Consider the following 12,845-nt stretch of genomic DNA (forward strand, 5'->3'; position numbering starts at 1 on the left):
AAAAACTTACAACATTTGATGATTCTATGATTCTATGTCACTATGCCACTAAAAACCAAATACCATCTCCAGATTATAAATGAGAATATGTCCTAAAAAATACCTGAAGTAATCTTATCATGCAACTCAGTAGTGAGGTACGACCTTGTAAGAAATGTGTGCCAATCAGAAAAATTCCAAATGATGGAAAAAAAAATTATTAGGGATTTATAAAATTTTACCTATGAGGAAAAAAAAATTGAATAGTTATCCTTAAGTTTAAGAAGTGAAGATTGAATGATGTAGTGGAGAAATGATAAAAGTTTGCAAGTTTGTAGAAGGCTAGAACAGAAAATGAAGAGTTTAAATTGTAGTAGAGAAAGTACAGTTTAGCAGCAAGAAACTTTCCAGAGATGAGGTTAGTGAAGTACTAAAGTAGACTGAGTAGGCATATTAATGAGTCTTTGAGGCTTTTAAGGCTATATTAGACAAACATTTGTTATCAGCGATACAGGTATAGTTAATTGTGCCTTGGAGCAGGCATTAACTCAACCGTGTCGTAGCTGAATGTCTTACAAAATAGATCATGATCATTTCAGTAATGTACAGAGATACTTTTAGAAGGGAAGACATTAACCTGTAAATGCAATCACATTCCAGTGTTTCTGTTGTTCCTAGCATGAATACACATGAATCATGGATTAGAGACCGCAGCTTTCATATTCTTTTCCTTCCCAGATGTTGGTGTTCCCTAGTGGCTTTCATTTTGTGGTGTTACCAAGTCAAGCACTCTTTGTTATGGTTTTCTGAAAGAACTACCATGTTTTGCTGAGGTTTTATCTTCCTGGAGTTTGTTAACCCCAAAGTTTGGTGTCAGATTTTTGCTGAGACTCTGAGGATGGGATTATTTTAACAGACTAATATATGATTTGTGCTTTGTGTAAAAGGGGAACATTGTACCATGATTTATCTAATACTTATAAATTTTAGTTACAGAAGCAGAGAAAAGAAAGAAAGATGAAGCTATCAAAAATCTGGAAACATTTTGGAAATACCTGGAGCCGGTTCTGAACAGTGGAAAGCATGGATCAAGTCTCTTTGATGTTGCCAGACTTCATCACCTCGTTAAGGAGAGTGCCTTTCCCGCTGATTGGTCTGACAGAAAAATGCTGGTCAGTAGATTTTGCTTTCACAAGGCATGGCATGCTTTGGGGTTTGTAACACTGAAGACCAGTTTAGAAGTTACAGAAATTTTAGCTTAGTCTTCTATGAAACAGAACCAGAGTAGTTAATATATTTGTAATCTTGAACAAAAATTATTTCCTATGTATCCAACAAGTTTATTCAGCATGTATTCACAAGGAGTCCTTTGAATAAAAATACCTGACTTGGAGTTTCTTAATATTGTAGGCCACAGCAGCAGCGTTTTAAAACAGTATGAGGTATTAAATTTATTCAGCATCTTTACATAGACCCAGTCTGTATCTCATTGGAGAGTCAGATGTCAGTATGGACTAACAGAAAAATTGTATTTTTGTCCTCATAATAGCAGGTCTACTTACTGTATCTCAGAACAGTCACATGAGAAAAAAATAAAATGAATGCAAAATGCTTTTTGATAGATATTCTTTTAGTGCACCCAGTACTGCTTCTTTGTGTCCAACCCAAAACATGGCTGTAGCTTATTACTCATTGTAGTCTGCTGGGTCAGGACTATTACAGGGCACTGGAAGAGACAGCCAGTCATTAGAAATTTTTCCCAGCCTAGGTTCTCAAGTATAGTGAGGTAAAAGGGTCCAATATTTTTTAATCCACACCACCAGCAGTGAAAAATATGAACTGCTAAAGCAGAATAAAACAACATGCCATAATTTAACCTACTGTATTGTGGTCTATATTATTAGGGTTAAAGGACAGACTACATCCTCCTAACACTTATTTATACTACACTAAATCCTGTATATAAACAGTCTGGTGAGCTAGGAAGTACCCTTGATCCTGAAGGGATCAGAACTGAGTTTGGCTAAATCCACAGTGGTTTCTAAGGCATTCACTAAAAATGCCTCAATTGTGGATACCTGTAGACTTGCCACATTACTTATCATTATACTCTTGATCTAAACTTAAAACATCAAGTCTATTTTGGGAAATAAATTTTTTAATCTTGTCTTTTTAATGTTCCCAGTAATCACATCTTATAGAGAGGATATTTCTACTCATTAATATCCTACAAGCAGCTATATTGCAGCTGAAATAAAAGAAAAATGATCTGTCACTAAAATTGTTACAACAGGTTTATGTTTGTGCATTCAAAACACTCCAGTGCTTTAACTGAAATTGTCATGTGCTCTAGTGATCTCTTGTAAATAATACATGAATGTCAGGTTTTTGTACCAACCCATTTTTCAGAAGAGTATTGAGTTGGAAAAACAAAAGTGCAAGAAATATTAACTCTGAAAATTCTGTTTTCACACTTAGAACTTCTCTCCCAAATATCTCCTCTAGTCTTTAAATATTATGAAAACTGAGACTAGTATTCCATAACTAATCAGTGATTTGGGGTGCTTGTTTTGAAATGCCACAAAGAGGTTCTGAGTTGAAGAACGCAGATCCTTAATACTTCTTAAGGATCAGTTAATACATTTAGTGCTTAATGATCGTTGTGCTTCTTCACCATGTTTTGTTTTAGGAAACTTAAAATTGAAACATCCAGTATTGATAGCCAACTCTTAGAGGCAAACTTCTTCATAAAAGAGACTTCTCTTATTTTCACAAAAGTGAGATAAACACTCAGAAAAGGGCTGTTGACAGAAGTTGTCTAAAAATTATAATAATTTAATCTTTTCCACAATGTCTAGGATGTACAGGGGACAAACTCGTCCATTAAAGCCACTGAAACTTGAGTGTGGCATGTGGTCTCAGATAGAGTTTTGGTACTTGTACAGAAGTATTTCATGTTTAAAATAGAGGTTGATATTTTTCTTTTTATTCCTCCCAAGCTTTGGTGAAAACCACAGTACACTACCTCAAGAACCTTGACTCTTTCCTTGTCAGACTTTTGCCGATACAGTGCTCTCCCTTTGGACATTCAAGCAGTATGCTGACATTCCTTTGCTTGCACAGCTGTGGAATTCAAAGTTCAGTTCTTGAGGTTCTCTTTGTTTTAAAAGGGCAACAGAAAGAAAGAAAATAATATGAGATGACATTGATTACTTGGTTGAGTTGGGGTTTTTTTTTATCCTTCCAGGGCAGGAGAATGGTTAACCTTACAAATATGCTGCAGATTGATCACCAGTAGAAACATGCACATATGATATAAAACAATTATTTTAAGTTAACCTCTCCCATTTCTTCCCATCAAAAAAAATAACCTAAATTTGAATTGCAAGAGCACAAACCTTGCATGGTTACCGTTAAGACAAGTTATGACTTTACAACTAAAGAGTCTGGGCAATACTCAGTCCATGCTGTGGTATGGCAGTGTTTAGGCAAATAAAGATGAGGAGATCTTGTTTTCTTAGAGTAACTCTACAAAACATTTTGAATTAATGAAGGAAAAATCCTTTGGAAGATTTTTAAGCAGTTGTAGATCTGCTGGTTAGAGAGCTAATGACTCATGTGGCTAAGTTACATGACACTTTTGGAAGTAAACTTAATCCTTTGTATCTGATTTTCTGTCATAGCTTGCATCTGGCACCGTGCTGTTTGAAAGTATTGCTTGTTTAATGTATGACTGCCTGGACTGGAGAAGACAGCATTGTAACTACTTGGAAAACACCAAGTTTATTAATGTGCCTGCATTATCAGAGAGCAAATCGACACAACCACCTGTAACTGAGGCAAGGATCCTTTGTCCTTTGCTATGCTTGTAGAGAATAACTAGTTATAGACTCAAATTGCCTGTCTTTAATTCTGCACTTAGAAGTTCACCTTGGGCCATCACTCCATGTGTAATTTTCTGTGAACGAAATTGGGATTTTTGTCTTCAACATTTAAAACCTTAAAAATGAAAGAAAGAAAAAAAAAAAAAAAAAGCTGGTCACTGGAGAAACAGAAACAGGAAAACTTGAGAGATCATACAGGCAGCAGTATCCCAGGTGTATAAATTCCTTAAATAGCTTCTGATGAGACCTTATTGTGTCAATGTGCCTGCACAGAGCTACTATGTCGTGTTGCAGATCTGTGAACTATCAAAAAAAGATTATTAGTTCAATGCAAGATCAGTTTCTTCATTTTGTTTATGGTAGATAAAAGCTTAAATGGGCAGAAGAAAGTGGCTTATAGGGCATGTCCTAGTGGCAGGGAAAAATGGGCTTACTCCATCTATAGAAGTATTACTGAATGCTCATTTAAAGCATTCATAAAACCATGTTCTTACTATGTGGTTTCATTCAGAGTTAGGTGGGATTTGCCTCCCCTAACACTAGTCATTTAAAAGATTAGCATCTAGTTTAGGATGAGAAACAAAAGCTAAATGAAATTAATTTCTCACAGCTATTTGTGCAGTCCTTATTTATTCCACTGTTTCTAAAGTTTTTTATCTTTATTTTTGTTCCTTTAGGTACAACCAGTACCACAGATTACACCTTCAAAGACAAAAGGGCAAGCAGAAGAAATTCTGCCAACAGTACTTTCGTCACAGGGTATGTTTAAAGGATTAAAGCACTTATCTGTAGCTGTTCACTCTGTCATACCATTCATTCATCTGACAGCACAAATCCTTGAAATTATTTGCACAGTAAGATGAAGATGTGATTTGATGTTGGGAGAGTAGTTTATTGGTGAATACATTGTGAAAGTCTCTGGAAGCTGCAGTGGTGATAATGAAACTCTGTAGAAAATCACTTTTATCTGTTCCTAGTCACAGTCAGATTTCGGAGCTCTACAGTAATGGACTTTGTTAGTCTTTTTTAAGAAAAATTGTCTGAAGTTTGAACTAGTTGGTAATATAAATTGTCATTTCTGAAGAATTGTCAATTCTGAAGAAATCTTAATGTTTTATATCTTATTACAGCAGAGGAAGAAGCTTCTATTTTGGCTTCTTCCGTGGACATGAGGTATTACAATGACTTGCTGAGTCAGATTCCCGAGGAATACTTTTCTGTACCTTTGATGGTGAACTGCATGTTGGAACAGGTGGGAATATTCTGCATATAATTCCTGTGGCTAATTGGGCTTAGACCTGGTATAATGAATTGATCAAAGATCAATACATCAATCTGTTTCAGCCTAAAATAAAAGACTGTGCGTGGAAGCACTGACCAAATAGGTTCAATACAAAGGAATCACAACTCAAAACTGACATCTTTGGTTTTCTTTTGTACTGTACACTTACCCTGTATATACAGTGTTATTCCAAAATTATTTTTTCAAAACAACAGATCCAATATCATCAAATGAGGAAAAAGGTGTAATTTCTTAGCTAAGTCAATAACAAGTTTTCATGTCCTGAAACAATGTTATTGATACTGAGCTTTTACTGTTTTACGCAGGTTTTAGGGCAAGCCTAATGTAGAAGTGATGTGTGTCAATGCTAGTGCTAGACAGATCTGACTCTGAGTTTAGGCACAAGCTATGAGTTAGCAGAGACCCACAGTATAATTTGAAAATCTTCCTTCATTTAGAAATAAAATTTCAGCACAATCTTATTTTTTTACTTTTTGCATTTTGGTCTGAAAATAGGCAAAAATATTCAAAATAAGGTGTAACACTTGATACGTAATCATTTTTAAATTACCTGTGTTTATTAACAATTATTAACATTTCAAGTTGGAAATGTTTTAATTCTCATCCTTCCAAAAGTGAATAATAAGAGAAAACATTTAATTCTGTTTTCCATAATCTTTGTTTTGGGCAGGAACTAACATGTAGAATCACGTTTTTGCTACTTGTAGAAAAAAATTATGGTTCTCCTTCCTGACAAAATTTATGGATGTGTGTTTAGCTTATAGCAGGATCTACTTGGTAGTTTTAATGAAGTTAGGCAGCAGTCATACTGTAATGAAAGCAAACATATATCATGTTTTCCAGGTTATTGCAAGTGAAGAAGACCTTACACCACCTAGTCTGGTGGTACCAGAGCCTCGGGCAGATGGGCTGCATCATACCGTTGCAGATTATATAGCCTCTGTCCTTCCTTCTCTTTCACTTTCTGAGGGTGAAAAAAAGGTTTGTGTTGTCTTCTGTTCATTTCCTAAAATGACAAATAAATCTGATTATTGTGGTTTAATACATCTTTCTTTTTCAACAGAATCTATATGACTACTTTTCTCCTAAATACAGTGAAAAAAGTTCTGTCACCCCCAAGTACCCTCTGTTATTTAACTACCATGATACTCTGGCTCAGCGGTTGCACCTGCTGAAGGTATAGTGCTACCTATCATATATAAACAGTTCTAAAGTCCACAGGCAGTAAATACTCAATGCACTAGGTGTTTTTACAAAGCAGAACAGTATAGCCTAGAATTTTCTTACTGAGGCAGTCACACTAATACGTGTTTAGTTTGCTTAAGAGGCAATGAGGTTACAGCTCTGTTGATTTACTGTAGTCAGACACTGATGAAATTGTGGAAAATGAGTTGTTAACTTGATAATGGTGATTTAGTGTGTAGATTAGATTCAATACTAAGATGTAGAGAAATATAAGAAAAGATACAGAGGTGTTTAGTGGACGCAAGAAGTGTGTTCTGGTCGGCTAAATAGTTGAGCATAGTGCATAACCAAAACATTGACAAATTCTAACGGAGGCAGAAAGGTTCAGAGACTGCAAGATTTGGGATTATTGTTAAGTAACAGTTCCCAGACTTTCTGAATCAAAAAACCGCTGTAAATTTCTCAAAATGTTCCAAGGCCAAGCTGTACTTTTACCATTAAACTTTGAAAATACTCTGAATGTAATACAAGTGATAATACAGTTCTAGATTTCACAGCTAAGGTTTGTCTGCCTGGCTTCAGGAATTACAAATTGTCCATGGAATACTTTATCAACCATTGATTAAAACAGTATTCAGAAACAAATTGAGCTTGACATACTGGAGGTGTTCAAGCAGAAGGCAGGACTGAGTAATCACCAAGAACGATGCTGTTGGCAGGCAAATGCTTGATGTGTATGAAATACTTGCTGCAGAGGTAATTCAGGGTGTAGCAAAGTGTTTGAGGAGTGGATAGGGGAAAAAGATTTGGAAGATACAGTCCAAGAAAAAGGTACTGTAAGTGTGTAATACTAAAAAGAGTGAAGCTGAAAGATGCCAATAAGTCTCAAAAGATAAATCCTTAAATATACAGGGATGCTGCTGTCACAGACTGATCAATGAGTTTACAGGCTTCATTATCATAAGAAGTAGCACAGATCAGCTGAAAGATATGTGGAAGGTACCTGCTGCCTGTCTGAATAGATCACTACCTTTTTCTGTATTCCAGAATTTTTGAGTCTAGCTAGCCCAGGCAGATGCCTTCTAACAAGTATCTGTCATTATGCTGTCAGTTATTCTTTTATGTATCTCATTTTTAAAGCCTAAAATACCTGACACCATGATTCAAAAACACACTGTGTGCTTGTGCTCAAATTTATGTTCGGCTGACTTAAGCATGTGCTTATGTCTTTCGCTATAAAAACACTTCTTTATTCAAACATAATTTTTAGAAATCCACTGGTGTGGAAGTTTTCTTTAACTGTGGTACTTTGTTTTTTGTTCCAGGCCCAGGAGAACTTAAATCCAGAAAAAATTGAATGTGAAATGATGAATAAACTGCTTATTACAGAACTTATCCATTTCACCCTTCCTTCAGCTGAAAACAACACTAAACGCTTGGCCAGAGTTCACGAGCTCATGCATTATTGTACCAGTGGTAAAGTGATTTTCTTTTTCATTGATAAAACTTCCCTTTTTTATTTCTGGTTGATGATCCTGTTAAATAGCAGGAATTTTGGGACAAGTTTTTTCAGCTGCCTAAAACCTTTGCAGAATTTCCCATTTTCACATTCTTGCTTATACCTTAGCCTACTGTATAAGCTGGTGCTAACTTTAGACCTCAGTTTCATGGTTAATGGGAAAGACTATACGAGTATTAAATACTGCATAACTAAGAACTGGAAGTATGTTAGAACTCATTTGCTTATTTATAATCACAAATATACAAATACTGACTAATCTGAGAAAAAAAAATAGTTGTACAAATTGCGATTTTGATACTAGGACATAAAATGTATTCTGCATAAGCTGTTGGTGTTAATAATGAAAAGGCTTCTGTTATAGTCCCTTTATCAAACCAAGAATACATTCACTTCTTCAAGCATAATCACTTCTGCAGTTCCCTTTTCTTGGAGTGTGCATACCACTGTGACATACACTGTGAAGCAATCTGTGGTGTGTTTAGCCTGGCTGGCAGCCAAACACTGAACAGCTGCTCACTCACCCTCCTCGAATGGGACAGGGGAGAGAATCAGAAGGGTAAAAGTACAAAACTCGTGGATTGAGATTTAAAAAATAAATAAATAAATTTGTAATATAATAATAATGGCAAGAACAGTAATAGTGGAATATTCAAATGAGTGATGCACAGTGCACTTGCTCACCACCTACCCACTGATGCCCAGCCCGTCCCCAGCCAGCGATCCTGGAGCAGAGACAATCCAAAAACCAAAAAAACCCACAATCCCAGAGGAGTGACTCTGAACGATCCCTGAGAGAATCCCCCAGCTTTCTGGTCAACCCTCATTAATATACTGAACATGACATTGTATGAGATGGAATATCCCATTGGTGTATCTGAATGCCAGTTTGGGCTTACTACGCTTTCCTCCCCAGACCTTTGCACCTGCAGACTAGCAGAACACGGGGAGATTGGAAATGTTCTTCATCTTCCAGTAGCAAATAAAAACATTGGTGTGTTATCAGCATTCTTCTCATAACGAATCCCATACTGATACCACAACACAGTGCTCTTCTAGCTGCTAAGAAGAAAATTATCTCTATCCTAGCAAAACCAGGCCATAAAAAGATGATAGATAGACTTCAGGTTTACAGAAGAATAAAGGATTTAGAGGATGATAAGGTAAGGCATGACGGTGTTTTACGATACAGTTCTAGAACTTGGAAGTTTAATCATGGCTGTTCTATAAAGCAGATTTTAGGCACAAGTATGACCGAGGGAGACAGGCCTCAAAATAGGGCTGGAAATAGTCATTACTCCATCTACTTCTTTCCAAAAAAAGAAAATTAACTCTAGCCTAGTGAAACCGGGACGCAATCCCGAAGACTGCGTTAAGTACCCTTGGGTAGTTTCAAAAGTTTACTCCAGACTACTAAGAAATATAAACATCCAGATCCCTTTGGTTACATTTATGCCATCATAATAAGGCACAGGATTTGAAGGTACTTTCTCACCCATTCAGTCCTGAAATCTCTTCTGTTGGATTGATTTACACTCACTGCATTGTTTCTAGTTCTTGGTATGTTCATTTTGGACACTAAGCTATTAAGGAGTTATGTATTGTTGTAGCATTCCCACTGATGGGTATCAAATTTGATGGTCTTCACTGGAGCATAATATACTGCCAAACTCTGCCAACTGTTAACTTGGCTAGCTCTTCACTTTTATCAAGAAGGTGATTGATTTGAACAGGAGATGAGATAACCAAGAGTATCAAGACGTGTGATGTGCTTGGGTGTTTAACTACCATAAAGAGAAAACATTTCAAACTGAAGATACTCTTTGTATAATTTGGACAGTGAACTACCTGTCTTAAAATTCAGTCCTTCTCGTAATTATCAGTGTTATATATCACCAATGCCTACAACCATAAATAGGACTTGTTATTGCCTTTGAACCTTGGATACTCCTGTGTAAATTATGTGTAAAATTTTGTCTGAAGAGAAAAAACTACTTGATACTTGGTTTGAGAAGCTACAGATAATAAAAAAGATTACAATAATGAAAGCCTTTTCATTAATTAAAAATAACTAGTTGTTAACTGGTTTGATAAAGTCTACTCAGTATTTTTAAAATCAGCATCATTTATATAAAGTTAATGAGCCAGGAGGTATTCAGATCTAGGAAGCACTTCATTTAAGATGGGTTAATAGTTAGGCATATAATTTTGCAATTTGGAAGCATTCAACTTTGAATGTAGTGTAGAATGTAGCTCACAGAATTTGATCCAATACCATTAAGGAAATTGTTGTTGGCTTTTGCAGACTTGCCAAGGACAATACACTTATATAGTCTTCTGTTTATCTTCTGCTGAGCCGTAAGGACATTTTCAGTTAATGATTGTAATTCTTTTATAGAACTCCTGAGTTGGGCTGAAGTAGAAAGAGCCTTCAGAGTGTTTACTTTTGAAAGCCTGAAGCTGACTGGGCTGAGTGACTCTGGTGTCCTGGAGAGCTCTGGATCTATGGTTGGAGGCAATTCTGAAGTGCCTTGTATCCCTTGGGCTGATCCAGCCAGGTTTGCAGGGCAGCTGAGACAACTCTTCCTTATGGAAAAGAAGCTTAATGGGAAATCTCCAAGAGGCTGTGGTAAAAACCTCTCTGTTTACATTACTCCTGAAGTATTTGAATCTGCTATTTATTTTACCATATCATTTGCTATTGCAGGGCTGTGATTTTTCTTCCTTGTACAAATCACCAAATTTTCACGTATTGTATAGTCTGTACATTTAGTATCTATGTGGGAATGCTAGATAAAGACAAAAGCTAGCTATTTTTTATTACAACATTAACAGTTTAGTTAAGCAACTCCTTAAAATTATGTCTGTAGAAAAATACTTACTAGAAAACCATTTTATTGCTTATGACATCAAATATAGACATAAAATACTGAAAACATGCTTAAATACCTTTCTGGATACAGGCTCTTGTGAGTTATAATGGCAGCTGAGTCTTTACAAAGTCAGGAGCAACCATAGAGTGAAATCAAAAGTGATGTATGAGGTTAATTAGGTGATTACTAGTGAATGAGTATTAGGAAATGCAAAGAATACGTAACGCGCACATCAGGACTCTAGAGGGTGATATAAAAAGTTGAAAAATAAAAAAGGTGTGTTATGTGTTGTAATTACACATGCATCCATACCTTTTCCTTTTAATTTTTTTTTCTTCTAGGCTTCCCTTTTCTTTCACATGCAGGTTAATCCATTGTAGAGTTTTGACATTCAAAATTTTGGGCCAAATTTAGAAGCAATGGGGAAAGAGGAACATATTCTATTAGGTGTTGAAGAAAGTGAGACCAATGCAAATAAATCATAATAAGGCTAACATGGTAGAACTAATGTTGTAAGGTAGAATTTTTAACATCCAGTTTTCATATTCACATTAGACTCTCTCTTTATTTGGCCAGAAATATGTGAAAATCCTGAAGTTAAAATAATAAAGCTATGTTTCAACTTCCATCAGCTTCTCTTAATTCATTTCCTGTCTCTGTAATTAGTATATCTTTAGCAGGTTACTATGTGGCATTTGAGCCACTATAACTGTCTCATTCATATTAGAATGGGAACATTTTAGAGAGCAGGAAGAGATGGAGAAGACCTCTTGTAGACAATGCAGAGTGAATTTTCTGGAGGTTCTACATTTTCTCCTGCAGATCCTAACATAATGAAAAGTTGTTGGCCTGATTCAAGGAGCAGTGTGGGCCAAGAAGCAACATTATAAACAAGTTATTATTTTTCTGGGATGCAAGAAAAATAGAAATTAGGTCAGTTTAAGCTGCTATACCTTTAGGTTCATGATGGTGACCATGCTTTCCTAATACAGATGTCTAGGCAACTAGCTAAGATGGGATCCTTTCCTTAGAAGGTTGGAACTGTATATAAATGCATCCTGCTTATCCGCCTCTTCTGAATTTTGGGAAACTTTTTGGGGGGTTAATTTATTTTACTTTTTTTGCTAGTCACAATACTAAATATTGCAGTTACAAATATAGCCCCAACATTTCAACACTTCTGCAGCACTAAAGCAAGTAGCAGGAAGAGAAAATGCTGCTTTCAGATTTCTTAAATCTCCTAAAAGCAGTCAGTAAACAGGTCTAATTTTCTATAGAAGCAGAGCCTAAAGATATATGTCTGGAAGCTGAGCTGGTTATGAGCCACTTAAGAACAAATACTTTCTGGAGTATTTTCTCCCAGGAAGAATATTTTTGTGGTATGTGTGAATTTTGATTAAATATTAGTGAACTCTGCCCTAACTCAGGACATAAAGAATTGTATTAAAATGAAGGTATTTAAAAAAATTGTAAGAATATAGAAGTTAAAATCTCCATGTGATCCTGTTCATATCAGGTGCCCATTGTAACAATGGAATAACTGGTTAGATCCGCAGCAGAAGTAGTATTCTGTCAGTAGCTTATAAAACTCTATACATCCAATAAATTTAAAGTTCCAAATGTACATTTTTCAAAAATACTTTAAAATATAAAAATAATTTAATTTTGTCTTCTTTTTTTATGGCATCTGTGCAAAGGAATGTTTGTTATTGTTTCTTCATGTATTGGTTCTTCATGTATGAATCTGGAGGACACTTCTTAGAGTATTTTTAATGTTTTTGACCATGCAAGGCCAGCATAGGGCAGATAAAGAGGATGATATTATTATTATTATTATTTAGAGTATTTTTAATGTTTTTGACCATGCAAGGCCAGCATAGGGCAGATAAAGAGGATGATATTATTATTATTATTATTGTTGTTGTTGTTGTTGTTGTTGTTATTGTTGTTGTTGTTGTTATTATTATTATTATTATTATTATTATTATTAAACTGTCTGGCACTTGTTGTCCCTGAATTGTAAAGTGCTTTTTTAGGAAGGAAGTGTAGCAGAACTGATTATGTATTTATTGAACTCGTGTTATAAAAGGAAGCTTCAACTT

General features: G+C 35.5%; 1 protein-coding gene across 1 annotated transcript in view; it reads left to right on the forward strand.

Annotated features, from left to right (window-relative positions):
• SPAG17 (sperm associated antigen 17) overlaps positions 1-12,845 on the forward strand; it is a gene marked incomplete at both ends in the record, with an annotated part of 74,977 nt that overhangs the window by 9,272 nt on the left and 52,860 nt on the right. The window contains 8 exons of the mRNA XM_029084489.1: positions 970-1,151; positions 3,663-3,818; positions 4,541-4,622; positions 4,994-5,115; positions 6,010-6,147; positions 6,230-6,343; positions 7,677-7,827; positions 10,269-10,499. Coding sequence (XP_028940322.1) covers positions 970-1,151; positions 3,663-3,818; positions 4,541-4,622; positions 4,994-5,115; positions 6,010-6,147; positions 6,230-6,343; positions 7,677-7,827; positions 10,269-10,499 — 1,176 coding nt within the window. The remainder of the gene's footprint in view (positions 1-969; positions 1,152-3,662; positions 3,819-4,540; positions 4,623-4,993; positions 5,116-6,009; positions 6,148-6,229; positions 6,344-7,676; positions 7,828-10,268; positions 10,500-12,845) is intronic.

The sequence above is a fragment of the Antrostomus carolinensis genome, unplaced genomic scaffold (genome assembly GCF_000700745.2).
Source record: "Antrostomus carolinensis isolate BGI_N321 unplaced genomic scaffold, ASM70074v2 scaffold17514, whole genome shotgun sequence".
NCBI lineage: Eukaryota > Metazoa > Chordata > Aves > Caprimulgiformes > Caprimulgidae > Antrostomus > Antrostomus carolinensis.